Consider the following 20,958-nt stretch of genomic DNA (forward strand, 5'->3'; position numbering starts at 1 on the left):
TACAGTCACAGACATAAAACACAGCCATCCAAAAAGCTAGCAGCGACTGGCTGGGGTGACTTCATTGCTGGGGTGAAACAGAAGAGCAAAAACTTTCAAGCAGAAAGTGGTCACGGTCAAGAATTTCCTGGCTACTACCGACATGAGGATGATGTCACTGCAAGACAATCAGGCAGCTTCATCTCCACTGTGGCTGCACAGCCAAGTATTAATGTACCAGAAGGGAGAAAGGCGCTTTTCATTAGCTGATCAGAAACAGCCTGAATTTTTCAGGCATCTAATAAAGTGAGCGAGAAAGGAGCCCACCTTCTTGGAATTACAAACAAGATTACATATGCTAGGAGAATATCCAAAAAGAAAGAAAGAGACCATCTGCTTGATTGCTATGCTGCTCTGTAAGCAAAATTCACATGAAATCTCCTCCTCACCCATCATTTGGGTCTCATCACTGTCATTGTGTGTAAACGCGGGGGGAAAAAAAAAAAAAAAGAGAGAAAAAGGAGAAAAAGGAGGGGTGGAGGGAGAGAGAAGAGAGCGCCTGACTAGCGGACCATCCCCTGCTCTCCCTGAATTTGTCTCCAAGCACTGCTAGAGGCCTGGCTCCTGTGCCAACGTGCTGTGGCAGGTGTGGAGCCTTGCAAAAAGAGCAGCGCTTGCTGGTTAGACTGGAGGCAGAGAATTAAAGGACACTGCATTCAATCAGAAAGAACAAACAGCAGCCAAAAACACAAAAGAGTTGATTGAGAATTTGCACGTGTGGAGGCAGTCTTGGATAAACAGCCTTTCAAAGCCACTGGTTTTGGCACGCGCAGGATAATGCCACCCTCCGCAATAATCCAAAGAAAGCCAGTCCGAGTTGGGCCAACAGGCCGGCCATGATTGGAATCAGCTCAGACTGAAGAGGAGCAGCCTCTCGTTTCTCCCTGCTGCTGTGAGCCAAACTGCTGTATACCCACACGGAGAGACACGCTTGCCTCCCTGCTCTCGCTCGCATCGGGAAGGAGACCGGCTCTGCTGCACGAGGAGTTCACTGGTGGGACTGGAAAGTCAAATGAGACTCAATATTTTATAGCCCACCTCTCTGAGCAGCAGGACTACATTAAGATGCCAAAGTATTTTAGCTTTATTTTATTGAAGCTAGTGACAGAAAACATTTTTCAGCCCACTCCCCCACTTTAACGTTTTTAAAAGTCCAGCACACCCATTTATAAACCTATCAGTCTTGCCATCCCTTTTCTGGGTTATATAAATGTTTGATGGAATCGCTCTCCAAGGAAATCAATTTTTTATAAGAATTTAATGATAACTCATTCAAATTCACTTCCCAACATGACAGCTGATTAACCCTTTGCCAGTTAGAGGTTTTCAAACAGGCACCAAATTGGAAAGGGAAGTAGGAGATCCCGGAGAAAACGGCAATAACACACTCATTCATAGAAGAGTAAAGTGAGCTCCAAGACTCATACCTACCCATGCATTTTTAAAAAAAGATCTGTCCTAGTGACCCTTCCATAAATATGAGATACTCGTTTACACAAGCTTCCCCATTACTGTAATATTGCATTAGCATCAAAGAACTGCCTCTGTCGCCAAAGTCAGGGAATTCAAAACTACTGGGCTATGTCAGTTTATTGCTCTTAACACACAATGAAGATTTAACTCACTGTTATCCTTCCACAGACACTAGAACACAATGTGCTGTACAAATCTGACCAGTTTAAAGGCATTTGGCCTAACAGGATTTATAAGTAACTCTGAAGATTGCTTTAGTATTATATTTCAAGCTCCAATATCAAACGATTAGATCAAGGAAAAGAACTAAGATCTGACTTAAAAATCGCATTTTTATTTTAGTCGGATGGTTCAGATAACCATCAATGGTTATCATTGTTAATTTTCAATCCTTCAGATCAAAGGCATTAGTAAATCTATATTCACTGTGTCTTAACGAGGAGATCACTGAATTACATACACTGTGCTCCCAGGTAAGTTCCGTATCTTTCCATGCCTTCTGTAAACAGAGCAGATAATGCTTTTCTTTTAAAGATTTTGAGAATTTGCAACATTCTGATAAATTAAATGCTTCAGGGAATGCAAGGGAGTTAATGGACACAGACTCAGAGTCACGATGGCCACTGTCGAGGAGCAACAAGAAATCAACGTACTGCAGAGGCTTGGCTGCTGGTCCTGCACCACTGCCTGCCATGCCCCAGACAGCCGAGAGCATTTAGTGAAGAGCACTTCACACTTCCTTCAAAGCTGGATAACCCCTATTTGTCAATGAACTACTTAAAAGATCTCAGGCCTGTATTAAAAATTGTTTGGGGTTTATGGAATCTAAATGGAGTTTTTACTATATGAGTCACAAAACTGTACTAAGGACAGTCTGTTAGCAGACAATTGAAACAAGCACATTTGCAATATTTGGGGGAGGAACTATGCATAGGATTTTCAAGAAAAACATTAAGACAAATTCCACTGATGTCAACGAGATGAATCCCCACCTTGTATGTGTTAGTATGAAGAATATAAAGTTATCATTGGCTAAAAAAGAACAAAAGCAGAAAAAATCCACCAGCAAAACAAAACAAGACACAATTCAAGCTGAGCCAATGTTAACCAAGAAAGGTCTTCTAAAGAGGGAGCAGGTATAAAGGAAACAGGTCTCTTTGGTACTGCAAAACATGACATTTTGAAGTAACAGCATTTTTCAAGCCACCAAACACAGGCAATCCTGACCTCCAAAGGACAGATTTTAAACAAATATCTAAATGCCTAATAAGTATCTAGGTGTACTTCATGTGATTTTATGATTAGCTGAATAAATGTATTATATATAACGTTAGGTAATGTAACGGCTGACTGAGTAACAGTGATCCAAGTGATCTTTATTGCCTGTGACTAGACACACTTCTGCTAGCTACTTGCCCACCTACAAAGAAAGTTCCCTTCAGGCTTTACAACCGAGTGTTTTTAGTAGTGAGTGCAGTGGGCTTTCCTTGGCAAACAGAATGAGATCAAGCAGCAGCCAGTGACCCAGACGCAACATGTTCACTGCATTTGGTACTCTAGTTCTGCACACTGAAGTGGAATAGTTACGTATTTGTCAGAAATGCTGGGATTCCTAGCAGGCTTTCAAGAGTTTTCAAAGAGGAGAGATTCTTTTTTTTTTTTTTTTTTTTCCCCCTTTTTTTTTTTCTTTGCATTTTACCAAGAGTAGAATTGAGGTCCCTGGAATACTGGGGTCTTTCATTCAGCTACAAAACAGAGTTTGTAGGCAGCTGGGGAACAAGCACCCTCTGCCTTCTGCTCCGTCACCCTGCTTCTGCAGAGAGCATTCTAAGGAAAGGGGGCTAATTTCTATAGACAGTTTATTTCTTTGTTCCTCTGCAGAGAGGGACAGGCAAACTACAGAGTGGCTAGCAGTGGGACTTCCATCATTTTTGACACTCTTCTGACACCTTTCAGAACTGGTCTGACAAAGTGCTCTGCAGTCCCAATGACAAAAAAATGCATCACGTTACTGTAGAGCTGGTGGGCGGGGGTATCAGAGAACGGAAGGTCTGAAAAGCAGGAAGGTTCATCCCTCCTGTAAAGTATGCTACCAGAAACATTAACCTTGAAATGCATGGATTTTTTTTTTGAAAACCAGTTAAAATCAGCTTCAGAAAACACTTCTGTCCTTGACTTCTTTTACCAACTGGTATACTGATTTTACAGTTAACATTCTCCTTTTTTAAAATGTGCTTTTGAGTTGAGGGTTTGCTTAAAATAGTAAATAGAAAATGTCAAGCAACAGCATATTGAAACCGTTTCATTTTAACTAAGCAACTCTTCCTTCTACATGTTTCAATGCCAGGTTTATTGTGCAAGCTTCTATCTGTGTAACAGACTGAGTGTGACATCTAAGAAAAGCTCACTTAGCAGATTAATGACAGATCATCATGCTGTTGTTACTCTCTAGGCTGCCATCACTCCACAGCTGTAGAGTTGTTGCCAGTTGTGCTGGTATATAAGATGCTGGAGAAGGAAAGGCAGGTGTGAGGGTTAACGGCAATGATATTCATTGCGAGCACCCGAGCAGCAGCACTTACATCAATGAGATCAGACAGGTCGTGAATGTAATACTTGAATACAGACGCATTGGTGGCTTCCAGAGCAAGCAGATACTCGTTTCTTGCCTTAATAGCCTTCAGCCTATTTTCTGTGTATTTCGCTTGGCGCTAAAAGAGAAACCAAAACCAGAGCATATTTTAAAAAGAGGTGCAGCAGCAAGAACAGCATTTTTAGAAACACCAGAGTACACTGAACGAACCTCACCCTGCTCACACAGTTCTAGTTCACTTGGACTCCAGTTTCACTAGGACTCAGAAACTTAGAATTTAGATCAATTATTTAGAAGTAATTAAGCATTGCTATACAAGACAGCTTTGCATTTAAAGTCTTATCTGAAAACAGACTCTGGGGTTGGGGAAGAATGAAGGAACAAGGTGGGTTTATCAGGTCGCAAGGTGCCTTACAAAACGCACAGCTTTGGTTAACCTCCACACCTTCAGCAGTAACTGTACCTCAGAGCAGTGTCAAAATAAGTGACAGCACAAACCTTAGCCCAACCGTGCTAGAAGGTCCCAAAGCAAGACCTGACCACGTAGCCCACAGTCAATGCCAGCTCTACGCATAGCTCATCTGTTCCTGCTGGCTCTTGACTCTTCATTATGGCCCAGCTCCAACACCAGACAGCAGCTGCTGGAAGCCCATAGGTAGCCTGCAGGCTGCCACAGGCACCCCACCTCTTCAGAGCCCAAATCAATCCAAAACCAACACTGCACCTTCTATTGGCTTGAACCTTAGCACTGAGCTACCTGCCTGACTGACCAGTTGCAAGGCAACTGGTTCTGCCTATGAAGCCAGTCTGGGACTGCATGCCTCCCTGTACCACAGGGAGGTCAGACATTAAGCATGTCATGAAACATTAAACAAAAGATCTGGCCAAAAATCTTGTACTCTGTACAAGAAAAAAAACATGTTAATCATGACTTCCAAGAAAGCAGTTGTTACTTTCATACTCGAACCTTGTTTTAGTTTTTGTGACATGACTGCAAAACCTAGGACAATATAAATGGATATTCAATTATCCTCAAACAAACCTGGTGCTAGCTTTTGCCTTTCCTAAACCTGAATATTTAAAACTTGCACAAAAAATGAGACTTGTGTTTGAATGTCACAAAGGATGGAACTAGTCAGTTCCTGTGCTGAGCTACTACAAAGGGCTCCTCCTCAAGCACTTCACACAAGCAGCAGCAGGACTATGGAAGTACCTTCTCCTTCATTTTCTCTATTTTCTTGACAGAACTTCGTCGAACGTGTTTTTCTTCAAACTTGACGTTGGAAGTTGAGTCAGGGGAGCGTGGCGTCTGCTTGTCCTCTTGTTTCACTGACTTCCCAATCTGCTTTTCTTCCTGCTTCTCTGCCTCTTTCAGTTTGCTCTGGGCACTGATGCTGTCAGCATTGTACATATGGTAGGTTTTCATAACCTGCAAAAGATGATACACAAGAGTTGTAGAGCATCACATTTGATTTGCTGAGGGAGAAATGAGCTTACCTAACCTGTAGAACTAATCAGGCATACAGAATTTTTTCCTTCCCATGTTATCTGCATTGCCAAGTCTCAGGGCAGAACAGTTACAGCTGTATCTGGAAAGCTCACAAGCTTGGAAGGAGGAAAAAATCCAAAGAAAGAAGTCACATGCTACAAGAAAAGAACATTTTTTGAATTTGGCCGATAAACTCCCCCAAATTAAGTTTGTTTAACTATTTCATGATGGCTGTCCATCACATTTATATTAAATGCAAGGCATCACACTAACTAGCTGGTCACTGCCCAAGGGTCTTTGCAAGTCAGATCTGGTCGCTGGTTGGGAGTTAGAAGCATTCAAACTGGCAAAATAGTCAGGGAAATTTCACATGTCAAAAAAAGCACGACAAAAGACATGAAAGTCTCCCAACACAAATTTGAAATCAAAGTGGATTATTTTGCAGCTGCTTCTTTGTTTAGTTTTGGCATGCGCCTTCTTGTACAGTCCAATAAAGGAGTCATAAAACCCAAAAAGAGAAACTAAATTCAGCCTCCTTACTATTCAAAGAGAATTACATGCCAAGGCTCGAAAATGATAGCTTTTCATCACCAGGTACAGTTTCAGAAGGGATGCTATCAGTCTTTCCTCCAGATGAATCAGACATTTAAACATCACAAGACTCAAGGAACTGTATGCAAATCAAGTCTGAACATAATTGCTGCCAAAGCAACTCTGGTTCAATTTGTTTAAATCAAATTTGATATGAAAAAGCACTTCTCATTTTATCTATTTTTGTTAGATCATTTTTTTGTGTGTCTCCTTCTGCTCAAGGAGATCTGGATCTTGTACTACATGGACAACCTTTATTATATATACAACTTTTATTATATATCTTATTTAGTAAATAAATACGGCTAGATAACTATTCCCTAAGACAAAACCAAAATGCATTTGTTTGAGAGGATATCTGTGTCTAGTTTTGTGTTAAGAAAACAGAACAAAAAAGAAAGGGCATAACATATAAAGTGACATTTTTATCCACAATTACAAGGCAATTCACTTCACATATGGACACCAAAGGAAGCATTTCCGATGTCATTTTGAAAGGGTGCCAAGAACTGCACAGTTACATAAAGACACCCCAAAGTTTCAGCTTCACTAAAGATCCCACTTGGAAATAATTCATTTTAGATGAAAACCCATTTATACCTCTACTACCTTAGCTTGAACTGTACCATAATTTTACGTAAGTAGGACGCATGCTCTCTCTCCATGCAGCGATCAGGAGAGGTTCTCAGATACAAAGAGACGTTGTATTTAAACATGAAAGAGAATGTGAATGCAGCCAGTATTAAAGAGACTTCCTGAATAATTTACACACACACTTGCAGCTACTGCATATGCTTAGACTATAAAGCAGGCATTTATAATAATAGATGCAAAGTACTTTCTTTTCCTCTGTCACTGTAAGTAGAACTGGCGGAAAGCAAGAGGAGCAGGAAGAGAAATCCCGATTTTAATGATTTCATCCTGCTAACAGCGCCACATGGGCAGCCACAACCAGTGCCTGCCCCACGCTTGGCAGTGGGGTCCCTGCTGGGGTCAACAGCACAGGCAAGGGCTCACTGATTTCATGGACATCCATTTTGCCTGAAAACAGAGATGATGCCAATAGAACGAGATTGGCTTGTGGAAATGTTTCTAAAAGTACCAATAAAAGCTGTTCCAGAAGCCCCCAGTGATAGATTCCAGCAGGAATTACTTTTAATATGATTGATAGAAGAGAAGTGGCTTTTCCAAATGAAAAGGAAATTTTTGGTGAAGGGACAATTTAAAATTTTACAGCAGAAGGAATGAATAAATTTCAAGTTCCTAGCTCTGACACAAGAGAAAAGTTCATATCCCATGTCCTTTTGTTTATCAAAGGCTGAATTCTGGAAGATTTTCCAAGGATAGAGAAATTAACGTGACTCAGTATTTGGCTCGATGATCTCTCAGAACAGGGCATACAGAAATGATTATACATGTCCACTAACCAGTCACCTCAGCAACTGCAGTGCCACGTGAAGCTGGACTACAAATAAATCTCAGTTCCTGACAGTCTGTCTTTAGAGACAGCTCTACATTCTCCCTTAGGATCCCATCCAAACACATGACTCAGAAGTTGAATCAGATTGTGCCCTCCAATAAAGAATAATTTCTAGAGTCGGCAGAGCTGATGGCAGGTACCGATACATTTACAAAGCCACCTTCATACCCCGAGTAAATTGTCTGCCTTTCAGGAACCTGAGCACAATGCACTTTGCCCACACTGCTGTAAAACAACTGCAGCGACAGCACATCGAACCACAGTTCAGCTTTGAAGTGCCTCCAGCTTCCACCACGCTGCTGCTTCCCAGTCCTCCTTGGCTTCCCTGCCGAGCAACACAAACCCTCTTTGTCCCCAGAGGAGGGTCAGCAAGACTAAACTGGACTCATAATCTCACTGTGACTGCCCGAAGTGACTTGAGAAACATCCCTGGATCATCTTTTGAAGGAGCGAAGGAAAGAACACGTACCTCGGTGTAACGACTCAGCGTGCCATTAAGGACAGATAAAAGACAAGACATTCTGAGCACCAAAACCATGAGCAGGTTCTGCTTCTAAAACACAACTAGCCAGCTCAGTAACAGCTGCTGAAAGGAAAAATTTAATCAAACAACAGGCTCTCCCATTCATCTATGTGAGAAGAAAAATCCCCAAGCAGCAAATGAACTTTTATGAACACATTCCTCTCCGTCCCAAGGCAATGCCTCTTTCTTGAGGTCTCCATTGGATAGACTGAGAAGCAAAAAGCACAGATGGAAGACTATTACTCTAAAGGGAGCTGTTTTGCTCAAAGAGTTGAGGAACAAATAAACACAGCGGGCTCCCTGCTGCTGAAGTTGTTTGCTGTCTTTTGCATGCTCGTTTCCAGAAATGGACCACACGAAACCACTACGCTTATCCAATTCAGGCATGGGGTAACCTGACCAAAGATCTTTAGTGCATTAGGAAATAATTCGAAGTATCTCTTACTCTTTTTAAAACCAACACTGCAGCTAGTAGCAGGTGTGTGTTAAGGTGAGATCTTTGGGAAGTGAAGCCAACACCTATAGAGCTGAAACAATATAAAGGCAGAGTGAAAAAGTGAGATTTATGGAGCTATATAGACTGGTGTACTCAGGGTGCCTCAAATCGCAAAGGCTGCAGGCATTTATCAGTCTTGACGCTTAGTCTGTGCTGTAACAGCAGGCTGGGAGAAGTCAAACACTTCTTCCTTCTGTCTGAAACGATGCCAAGAAGTCAGTTTGATTTACCGTGTAGAGTTCATTCAGGACCTTCATCAAGTCTTCCTGGAGCTGCAATCCCACTTCCTTACTCTGCAACAAAAACAGAGAAATGAAAGTTAATTGGGGAAGATGGCAAAAAGGCAGAGGAAGTGAACATGCTCTGCATCCACAAATAATCTAGGCTCAATTAAGCACCACTATTTATGCTAGCAAATCCACTAACTGCTCTGCCCAGAGCCACTTACGGCCCAATTGCACAAACAATATTAATAAATTGAAATGTTACATGTGCACAGCCAGAAAAGCCTTTCAGTATGGAGGCAGGGAAATTTCCAAAGAACGTGAGATTTTTGTCACCAGGACTGGAAACACCTAGATTTTCTGATCCTAGCAGGACTGAGCACGACTGAATGTAGGACAGCTTGGTATGCACTAGAATATGGAAGGTGAAGAAATGCAGTATAAGAAAGCCATCAGGAATGAACACCCTTCACTTATCATCACAAAAAGAGGCAATACTTCAATTCTGCTGGCGTAAGGCGATTCCTTGACAAAGCCAGACTCCACGGGGCTGCGAGGACAAGCCAGCCACCACCGCCTTTACACTCACATCTGCAGTACTGCTGCTACGCTTTCCCTTGACCTTGCATCTCGCTCGCAGCCCCGCTGCCCCTCCGGTCCTTACCCCTTGTCCCTCAACCACACGCTCATCACGAGCTGGCAGTGCCAACCCATCACAAAGCTGGCTCTCTACAAAATGGGGGTTCTCAGACAGGGGCTGGCAAGCATCAAAATATTTAGAGATGCATCTAAGAGGGAGACCTTGTTGCAGCATCCTCCAGCTCAGAGCCCCCAGTCTTTATTTGAGAGCAACGTTAATACGTATTTAGTTGTTTTAAATGACAAGGACTGCAATACAAAACGATTTAACCATATCAATGTAAATGACTCTGTCCCAGGGGACACTCGCATTAGTGAGATGTGCAGTTAAACCTCGGGCTGTATGATTCAAACTTGTTCACTAAAACGTTAGAAAAAAAAGAAACTTGCAGATGGACGTGACTGGCTGTCAAAGCTGGCTGACACCTGAACTAGCCTGCAACCAAGTGTCAGATTTTAAAAATATATTCACTTATTTAAACTCCCTGCTAGGTAACGAGCAGGCAACATCTCTGCATTGCAGTTGGACACAAGTGTGCGGAGACCTGGCGCTGGCAAACGTTTGGCTTCAGCTAAATCCACAAACAAGGAACAGATAAGCTTCTGGTTTTCTAATAAAGACAACTGAAATGCCCGAAGAGTCACATCCCTAATTACTGGAGGATGGCACCTCTGTATGCAAAGCCCTCTTTGAAGAGCCTGCATGCAAAGAAGGGTGAAGCAGCTTCCTTGTGAGTTCCACGGCACTATTCATCTTCTCTTCATCACAGACAGGATTTCACACTCAAACTGTTTCTATTCGCATTCTAAAGAGCTTCCATGAGAAAATTTGAGAAATTGAGGCACATCAAAAGGCACATCGAGCAAGCGCCCAACAACACTCCTTGCAAGGCACGAGGAGGCGAGCGCCACGCTCCAGCCCTGCCCACCCCAGCCCCGCTACGCAGCGCTGCCCTGCACACGCTGCTCCCCCACAAACCTCTACAAATCCTTCCTCTTCTGTAGCAGGAGTGTCAATGATCAAGAAAAATCTCTGTATTTGTAATACGATTTACACCTCTTAGCCTCCAGTTATTGAAAGAGATTAAAGCCAATGAAGTTACAGTTAGACCCAGACAGATGTTTCCTTTCCCTGCTGTTGAGGAGTCCAAGAAGAGATGTCCCAACCATTATCCTGTTTATTCTAACACGCTGCTGAAATGATTTTAACTTACTGCTTTAACCCTGTTCTACAGTGCACATACTGGGTTTGACAATCACTTTGAGTTCCAGGGAAATCCAAAGCCACGCCGACACCGAGCTGGTCAACAATCGCTGCCTTGTAGCGAGCAGCCAACGTGGCCACATCTTATAAAAATACCAGGGCTTTAGGATTCAGGGGTGTACAATACATCCTTTAAGGTGAAAAAAGGAAGAGGGGGGAAGAGAGGAAGACCAATCATCAACAGCTTATAAAGTTGTTGCCTATAAAGCACTGGGCGACAAATGTAAATGCAATGAGAAGCTCCCTCAGAAAAGCCTTCAAGGGTAACAGGCAATTATTTGGTACTTGAAGCACGGCACAAGCCTCGATGGGGGGTACAAATCTTTGAGGTCCTTGAAAGCTGTGCACCAAATTAGCGGGGAAATGGAAGTGGGGAGAGAAGCATAAAACGGAGCTGCCTTTGTCAGCCCTCGGACAAAACGCTTCTTGGTTTGGCAGAGGGAACAAGACACCTGAACGGCTCCAGGTACTGCCAGGGAAGAGTTCCTGGGGTGAAGTCTGTCCCTAAGGCTTTGTGATGTCCACCACAAGGAAAAATTCAGAGCATCCCGACACATCTGTACGCGTTACCTTGTCAAAACCAAAGAGAAATCCAACGGCACGCAATACCCCGAGGGAAAGGAGGAGAAGGACAAGGACAGGCCCACCTGCAAGTGACATCCACGTACCATGGCCCTGCTCAGGCTGCAGGAGCCAGCCCACTTCGACAGCTTTGCTCCTACAAAACGCTGAACCAGCAAAAACTGCAGCAGTTGCTAGCGTTTCATGATAGACAGCTCAGAAACGCAGTCTTAGCCCTGGCAGTGTGATCTTTAACATTTTAAACCCCCTGTAATTTAATATTTCTAATGATTCTGAGGTGCAGGAAGGAGATACAGCACACTGAATTCCCCCTTTTCCGAGGTTTTATTAACGAAAGACATCCAGATCAGTAATTGGAGAAAGCAGGGAAGAGAACAGATGGCTGTCTTTTTATACCAATGTTTCTATTCACAAAAACCCAAACCAACAGGTAGGCTCAAACACTGGATCTAGTATTTCATCCCTGTCTTCCCACTGATTAGAAAAGCCCAAATGCACCTACTGCTACGTGCAACAAGAATAACTTCCCCCAGTTATCGCTGCCTCCTAACGCAATACCCGCCTGATTGAACCCTCATGCTCTGCAGGTTAGGCGTACATAACAGCTACTGAGTTAAGCAAATTTGATAGGTTCCAGATTATTTATGCCTACAAATACAGGAAAAGAAAAAGATAAAAAAGGCAACGCAAACAGACAAACCCACGCTTAACCAGTGTTTCTGGCTAAGATGTCAAGGTATCAGTATTTTTTTTCCACATGCCTCGATGATAAATTAAAAAGCAAAAAGAGAAAGATTATATAATTAAAAAGTTAAACGATCCTTGTTTGAATGCCTCCCAGCTCAGCACTGCAGGGAGGTTTCTGAGATTGGAGGCACTTTGCTCCAGCCCCCACGGGGCTCCGGCAGCGCAGCCGAGATGCACAAGCAGGAGCATCCCGGCCAGGAGCTCGCGTGCTTTGCATGTTCCTGTGCTCCAGCCTCATACATTAAACCTGCTCCCCAGGCGGCCAGATGGCCTACTGGAAAAGCAGGAGTCTGATACAAGCTCTGGCAAAGGGGAGCATCCTCCTTCTTCTGAGTCTCTAATATACAAAAGAGGGAAAAAAAAAAGAAAAAAGGGAAGTGGATCGCTCCCAATCTTCCCAATTCCAAGAGGCACCACAGTAACCACTCCTACATTGCTTCCACCACCGACAGCAGAAAACAGCTGAAGTTGCTGCTCATCATTACGGCGATCTGAGTCCCAAAGATTCTGTGACTGCCTTTTTCTCAACACTGGATGATTAATGGAAGTGACTGGCGAGGTCTGCTTGAAATGCCCCGAGCACTGAGCTTTTCACACAGAAGGAGCTTTTCAGCAATCTGCTTCACGGTGCTGCTCGAGCTGCCTGGACTGGACCAATCATCTTCCTTTCACCCAGCTCTTTTCAGCCCATTTGCTCATTTCTTACATAAAATTGCTCATTCATTGTACGAACTGCTGAAGCATCAATTATGTGAGATAGATTAAAATGAATATTTTAATGCATATTCAGGTTGAGGAAGAAAGGAAGACGTGTAAGTGCCAAATTGTCAAAACATGAAAATTCTTTGTGTTTCCAAATGAGCTCTCAAGAAGGCAACTGCCAGATTCCTGGACTGGAAAAAACTTACATTAAGATGAACCTAAGACAAATCACAGGTGTCACGAAAACAAGAGCTAAGCAATCAACACTGTTAATTTAATGTTGTTCCCCAGTACAGGTTTCACCAAAAAAGGTTTAGAAGAAAAGTCGAGCTAGCAGAGGCTGGTAAATACGAACTTATTGGAGGAAGCAGCACTGTAAGCTTGGGAAAGCCAAAATAAATGCCTTAGACATTAGAAAAAAAATAAATATATAGCTTGAGAGCTTTTTAGGACGGTAGACTTGATGCACCAAGAACTCTTAGAATCACAGAATTGCACCCCAATTAAAGGCGCCTGATCTTAACCCCAGCCATACAAGGGCAAGAGATTTTAAGACCGTGCTAGAAGTGGTGTGCATCGAGAACAAAATGTGCACCGAGGGAAACCAACACCGCAGCCTGTGCAGTTGCAAACATCTCCCTCCGTGCATCAATTCCTATATCACGTTTCTCAAAGGCAGAGAGATTAGAATGATTAATTTTGTAACCAGTCTGCTAGGAAAAAGCAATAAACGAGAGCAAAAGAAAATCTGATGAATTCTGTTATTATCTATGCCTGGCTGTACCTGCAACAAGAGCGTATCTGTACCCCCTTAAAAACCCCGTGGAAGGGCTTGAGCAACCCAAGGCTCATCTAGTTGGCTCCAATAATAAAATGTGTGGGGAGGGGGCGTCCCCACAAAACTGCAGGGGCATGCAACGAGGAAGGCGATGCACAGGCCTCCTTTTGTGCCCAAATCAGCAAAATTACCAGCAGCACCCAAGAGAATCAGAGTTATTTCAGCAAGGTGACAGCAGCAACCACTGCCCAGCAGCATTACCTTCCGACACCGGGATTTTTCTTGCAAGCTGCCTTTTCTCAAGCCTTTCCCTCAGCCCCCCAAAAAGCAGAAGCTGCCCTAAATGTGCCTGCACGCGTGCACACGCGCTCTTTTGCTAGGGCTGCGTGCGCCCCATGTGCCGAGCCGTGGGCTGCTGCCACCCCGAGCTGAACACAGCTCCCCACCGCCGTGCCAGCCTCTCAACGGCCTCTTTGTCCATCCCTCCTCCCCTCCACCTCCCCTCTAATTTAATCAAGATGTTTTTGGGATCTACTGCAGCACTCGCCTGGCTGTTCCGCATTCCACCCAACATTAGCGACTTCAGCTTCAAAATATTCGGGGGGGATAATAAATAAGGGAGCACAGGAACGCCGTCAATATTTTATGCCCCGGGCCGCAGGCCTCGCCAACAGAGCTCCAAGTCGGACAGAAGGATGGGACGGCCTCAAAACAAACCCCAAAGCTCACAGGGAGCTTTCCACAGAGTCCCAACAGCAGCAAGGAAGGGCTCCACAGCTGGTGGGGGCGAACACACAAAACACGGCGGTGAGATTTTATCTACAACTGCCCGAAACTACGTCAGTCTGACGGGGCTGAAGCTAACCCAAGCTTGCCGAGTCTCAGAGCCGTTCTCTAACAAGGCCATTTCTCTACATCTCTTAAAAAGGATTAATTAAATTTACATTGGTAGAAAACTAGCATTAAATGCTCTAATGTTTTTTAAATTAACAGTGGGAGTAGGGAGGCAAGCGGATTGAGTTCTTGCTGAGACCAGTGATGAAATTTGCAGAAACATAGGATCCTTTTTGTTCCTGTCTAGATTGCCATTACAGCACAGCACATTTATTATGCATTAGTTAACATCTCCTTACAAAGTTTGTGAAAGAGAAGGCTTGCCAGGTACAATTTTCCAAGATCATACATGTAGCACTTAAATAAAATTTGCTAATAAAAGCTTACAACTCTTCACAGGTAGATTCTCAATAATGTACTTTTTTTTTTCCCTTTTTATACAGGCCTGCCTTGAATTCATTCGCATGCAGTAACAAATATGATTTATCATCTCCATGTTCTCATCTAAACGATCAAGCAGTTGCCCTGTAGAGAAGCACTCCATCACCACCGGCCCAGTCCATTTGTTACGAACGTCACACTTCTTTTACAAGGGCATCCTCTCGGTGAAGCTCATAACCTATGCGAAGCCAACGTGAGTTTTATCCAAGTTTCTCCCACAACTTTTATGGAGAAAGCGCTCAGCCATGACTCACATGGCCCTACCGAACAGGAGTTCTGTAAAGACTTCTAAAGCTGCAAACACTCTGGGATTTAAAGAAAAGCTTGGAAAATGAGATCTATGTGATTCAGTATACATGCATATTTTGGGCAACAGATCATCAGTTTCTAGCTTAATGATCCATTATGCACTGGTCAGTCGCATTTAAATTACAGTTGCATTATCTAGTTTTCTCCACCATTTCACTAGTGATTTGTTTCACCACTATGTCAGTAATAAGGAATTTTCTCCACACAGCAGAATATTGTACTGGGAAAAAGCCATTCCTACATCAAACCCCGTCGCACTGCTGCCTCCCGTACTCTGGGTTTAAACGCTTGCTTCCAAACAGCCCCCAGCCCTTTCTTCTCCCTTTTTTTTTCAGTACTCTGAGCCAATGTCATTGAATTTTGGGCTTCAGGCACTCACTTCCAGCAAACCGCACGATTTTATGGCTGGGAGCATTCATTTTTGCTGCGAAGCCAGCCATATTCTCACTCATTGAACGGGGCCGTACGCGAAATGGCCTTCCAAGGTGGCAAGACCTACCTGAAGGTGGCCAGACCTACCAGCGAGCAGCGAAGCCCTGTCAAACGCCAGACGCAATGTCCTGCAATTCTGCTCATGGCGTCAGGGCTCCACCGGCAGCTCTCTGCTGCCTGTTTCCCTCAGCAGGCTCTCGCAAAGCGCCGTGGCGCATCTCCAGGACAGACCGACCGGAGGGATCAGCGGGAGGGATGGCCCAGAGTTTAACAGGTGCTGGTCCCTTGCTCCTGGCCGACCTGAATTCAGACTGGGGCGACACACGGACAGGCATGCTGTTGTAACAGAACACGGCGTAAGCGTGGAGTAAATTGTAAACAAAATGCAGCAGCAACAAACAGCTTTCACGCTATTACAGAGGGCCGAATGCAACATATTCCTTGCCCGACCTACATGCGGAAGTGATATTTTCAGCCTGAAACCCAGGTAAGGAAATTGCTCCGGCTGCACCTCCTGTATTCGGTCTGCCTTGCTGGGGCTCTGATGCCACCTTACATCGCCCCGGCACCAGGTGCCAGCAGCCTGCCCGCGGCCATCGGGGCTGTCAGGGGCACGGGGAGCCGCGGCCCCACAGGCACAGCGCAGGCTGCTCAGGTACCCAGCACCACACCGTCTCGCTCCAGCTCCCTTCCCCCGCGCCGTTTGCTCTAAAAATACGCAGGTAGGGAAGTGGAGATTTTATTTCACCAACGAGAAATCAGAGAGCGTCGTCTCACAACAGGCTTTTGTGTCCTTTAGCTTTTGGAAAAAAAGGTAAGAACCCAACGTCACTATTTCCTTATCAGAAAACATTCACCGCTATACCTGATACCGGTGAGGATTTGCACGATAACACTGCCCTCTTTTTGGGGGGGAGGCACAGGACTAGATTATCCTTGCTACTAATAGATGCAGGAAATTGCACTTGCTTTCCCTCAAAGCAAATAACAATTCTGCTCCTCAGTGACATTTTATTCATGGCATTTGTTTATTTACCTGTTTACACTGGTCTAGAAAAATATTTTTACAGATGCCCAGCATTACGACCAGTGCATTTTTTTAAGCTTAGTTTTTCCATGTGTGGTATATTTTTAAATTTTTCATTCCACTACAAATGTGGCAAACGAGACATACTGCAGCGGTAAAGTAGGTCATCTTAAGCAAGGACCCCTTAAGAGAATTAATAATTCTTTTTCCTTGATTACTGCCAGGCTTTTAACGAACTCATTGTAGATTTCTCATTTCACATCAAACACTGCGCAGTGCACTACAGATAAACTGATTTTTTTCCACAATGGAAGGTATTAATGAGGAAGCAAATTTCAAATAGTCATTTTGCTTTCTCCATTCCTTCTTACAGGGCTTTCTCCCCTTAAACGTCATTAAGGATCTCGAACCAGCGTACACCAATGCTCTGCTGCCAAAGCAAGACCTGTCTGCAGGGCGCGCAGCCCTTCTTGCTGCACCAAGGTGCACGGAGGATGCATCACCGCTCCGAGCATCCCCAGCGAGCCTCCCAGTTAGCACTGCTGGAGGCAGCCCAAAGTTAAATATAGAGCGGAGGATAAATGCTTTAAATGCAGGAGCACCAACACGGCGTGGAAGGTTCGTGTCACAGCCAGGAACACGGACGCTGAGGAGGTTCTAGAAAGGCTGCACCATGCACAGAAGTCAAGGGTCACGTTGAACAAAAAAAACAGGGTGACAGGAAGCGTAGAGTGAAAAGGGAGAAAAGGGGAAATCAAAAGGGGAATCAGCTCAAACGGAAGAAAATTTTGAACAGATTTATATAAATATATAAGTAAAAGGGCCATGCTTAAGACAGATAAGCAGAAAGAAATCAAAGGAGCGCTCCCTACAAAAGCAGATCGAGGAACCAAAAGCAGCGTGCGCAAGAAGAGGAGCTGACATCAAAGCGCTGCAGGCTGCCAAGAGGAGAGGTGACCGGGACTGCGAAGCTGGGCTGCGCACCCACCGGCTTAACTCCAGCCTTGGACGAAACCCAGGGCCAAATCGTTAACTGCTGGACAAATAAAACATCATCGCCCCCTTCCCAAAGCAAGTAACAGTTTGTTACTAAGGCATTTCCACCAGTTCCCCCTGGTTCTATTTGCACAGGAGAGTGGTTGTTTATTTCTCCATTTATCTTCCCTTCCCTTTGTCCCAGCGCAGCCTGCTCCGACCTCGCTGTTCTGCCAGCAGCGCTGCTGAAGCCAAGCGTCAGGTTCCCACTGGTGCCAACGGGGCTCATCTGCAAGGCTGCTACAGCCAGCGAGCCCTTTAGCAACAACATCTTGCAGTGCAACCCGAAAGTGTTTCCTCAATAAAAGAATAAAAAAAAGGAAGCACAAAGTTCATGGAAGGAGAACAGCGCTGGAAGGAGACCTACGGCTGCGGCAGCAGGTTGGAAGAACGGCGACCGACACGCACGGTACATCCACCGCCACTTCAGAGCTGCCTTTGGCAGCACGCACAGCTTCTCTTATCAGCAAAGATAGCTTTGAAGTGGCTGGCAAGCCTCCAGCCAACACTCAGAACAAATAAGCCCCTTCACGTCGTGACACAGCCCTGCAGAGGGATCTCTTCATCACAAGGCACGGACAGAAGAACTGACAGCGTCAGACCACGCGGCTCTCCTGCGGCGCTGCGAGCCCAACCGCCACAGACAGGAGCAGCCCCAAAACCCGTCCGCGATGCAGGCTCGGCCCCGGGGCTGCGGCAGGTCGCCCGGTTCCAGGAAGATGTCCTGGCACCGCTGTGTCCTCGTGCAGCACCTTCACTTCTCAGAGGCGTCCAGCAGTGCAGCACACGGGAATCTGTCCCAGCCTGAACATCACCACAGCTGCTGGAAGGGACAAAATCCCACAGCTCTAACACTACAGATGCTCTCTCATACACGACTCCCAAAGACAGCCCCAGATTTCCCACCGGGGGCTCGGCGCTGCTCCAGCGGTGACACAGACAGCTCCCACCCTGCATCCTCCGCGAGGACGCTCTTCCCTCCAGTGTGGTCCTTATCACGGCCATCCAGGCCCTCCGTAGCCTTCAAGGCTGGATTAGGGCTGCACGCTGTACTTAGATCTCCCTCTTGAAAAAGCTCACCACTTCCAGCAGTGCAAAACACAGCAGCTCGAGTCTGGCAACCAAAGGGATCTCGAGCACATCCATTTACCCTGCCTGTCCCTCCTCGCTCACCTGTTTAATCCCAGCAGGATACAAAGCACTGACTCTGGAAAGCCTTAGATCACAAACGGCTCAAGAAAAAGATCTCATGCTTCACGACTTTATTTCCAGCACCCTCAGCAAAGGAGGATCTCTATATCACTACATTTTCTGTATTTCATAGGGTTATTTACAACCCAGCTGGTGCGTGGTTCCTCAATATAAGTTACTGTACCCACCTGCAGGCAGCCTGATACCTGAATAACTTAAAAAAAGTATTTTCCAAATAAATGTAAAAAAGTCATTTTTCCCAGACTTTCAAATGACAGGCATTAAATCAGAACATTTCCAGACCTAGCTGGGCAATTTTTCACGCAAGGTTATAAAAATAAGGTTTGCGTTAAGTTTCTTACATAAAATAAAATCTGCAGGTTTACTATCAGTATGACATACGCAGCAGAATTAATAACAACAAAGATCTTTCAGCAGCAACACTAGGAAATCAGGCTGTACTTCACAACCAGCTTTGCCAGCAGGAAAACCCTTTGGTCCAGCTGGAGAGGGTTCAGGACACAGGGCTGGCTGCAAGCACGGGCAGTCGTAACCTGCTCCTAGCTCTGAAAGTCTTTCTCGACACAAGAATGGGGCAGAAATGAGTCCTTTAATGAAAACAGGGAGGGCTTTAATTACTCTTACAGGAGCAAACGGCATTTAGAAAAGAAGTGGTGCCAAAATTTCCTATTACCCTTTAACAATAAACTGCCCTTGTTTTTAACACAGATTCACTGTTACCTGAGACAAGGACAGAGAGCTCCCAGCTAAGCAGCAAGGCTGGCAGTGCTGTCCCACCAGCTACAATTTCCATCGGTCAACAGCAAAAAAACCAGAGCTCTTGTGTTGAGCCAGACCTGGATGCCCTAAAAGCACTGCAGGGACGGCTCCTGCTCATGCAAGCCGCCGGTACCTACCACGTGCGCTGGACCAGACAGAAGGCAGCGCAGAGAAATGCTGGAACGACGGCATGGCACATCAGAGGCAGGAAACTCAGGCCTTCGAAGTAATAAAGCCAGCTATTTATTTCTCACTGATGCAGCCTGGCTCGCTAGGTCTGTTGAGAAGCTGCCTGAATTTGCCGACACGCAGCATCGCTCTGACTCAGCCGCGCTATTCAGAGCTCGTTCGCTTGAGACAGGATGGGAGATGCTAAGGGGAGCGGGAGGAAAATGTTCTTCTAGAGTTTCTCATCAATAGATTATGATTATGCCTTTCATCCAGGCTAGCTTGGTTTCTAGCCTATGGTTCAAGGCCCAAAACGTGTGCCAGCTTTCTCTGTTTATCAGCTGTTATCTCACTCAACTACACAGCTCTAGATAAGACAGGATGCAGTTTTGGTTTTTAACCACCAGCACAAGTGGAAGAGTAACCTAATACCTGTCCTGGCCTTCAGCCAGTTTGGTGTGCCTGGCAGAGCGTCAGACAAGCAGCTGGGATTTAGTAACCAGTGCCTCCTGCACAAATTCATACGGAGTTCCCATTTGGTCTGCGAGAAAAGAAACCAAAGGGCTGGTGGTAGTAGCTGGTTATTTCTTGGTTTTCCCTTTTTTTTTTTTTCCCCCCCTCCTGTTAAGAGTCCTAGTGCCCAACACAAAATAAAACAAACCAAGGTAAGACTGTGCTTATACAATGGGCTGAAAATTAAGATGCGAGTTTCCAGCCCAACAGGAACGGTATCCATTTCCATTTGCATCTGCATCCTTTGCTGAGGCATTTTCTGAGCCACCTTGCTCAGACACAGCCCTTGTTGAAATTCAGAGGAGAGATTACTTCTCCTTTGGAAGGATTAGTGGAATTGAAGAGTAGCTGCCATTCATTAATCCCATGTAAGTATCTAATCAACCGTAATGTAATTACCAGAAAGTTTTAAAAGGTCGAAAAGGCCTTAGTATGATGTTACTTGAAAAAGAGAAGGTTCCTCCTCTACTTGGACAATGGAGGAAAAAAAAAAATAGAATGCAGCAGCATTTCAGTATACTCTAAAAACTCTGTTGCTATCCATTAAAAACTCAAGAAGCAGGCACAGCAATGACAAGGAACGCAGCACTGCACTTATTTTCATTCTC

At 44.9% G+C, this 20,958-nt stretch overlaps 1 protein-coding gene across 5 annotated transcripts in view; it reads right to left on the reverse strand.

Annotated features, from left to right (window-relative positions):
- Nucleotides 1–20,958, reverse strand: part of SRGAP2 (SLIT-ROBO Rho GTPase activating protein 2) — a 106,322-nt gene that overhangs the window by 39,666 nt on the left and 45,698 nt on the right. For all 5 annotated transcript variants that reach the window (XR_014575677.1, XM_083812758.1, XM_083812757.1 and 2 more), the window contains exons 5-7: nucleotides 8,915–8,977; nucleotides 5,319–5,534; nucleotides 4,095–4,223 (exon numbers count right to left, since the gene is read on the reverse strand). Coding sequence is in view for 4 of the 5 variants with exons in the window: in XM_083812758.1 (XP_083668884.1) it covers nucleotides 4,095–4,223; nucleotides 5,319–5,534; nucleotides 8,915–8,977 (408 nt within the window). In the remaining variant the exon portion in view is untranslated. The remainder of the gene's footprint in view (nucleotides 1–4,094; nucleotides 4,224–5,318; nucleotides 5,535–8,914; nucleotides 8,978–20,958) is intronic.

This window comes from Anser anser (genome assembly GCF_964211835.1).
Source record: "Anser anser genome assembly, chromosome: 27".
NCBI lineage: Eukaryota > Metazoa > Chordata > Aves > Anseriformes > Anatidae > Anser > Anser anser.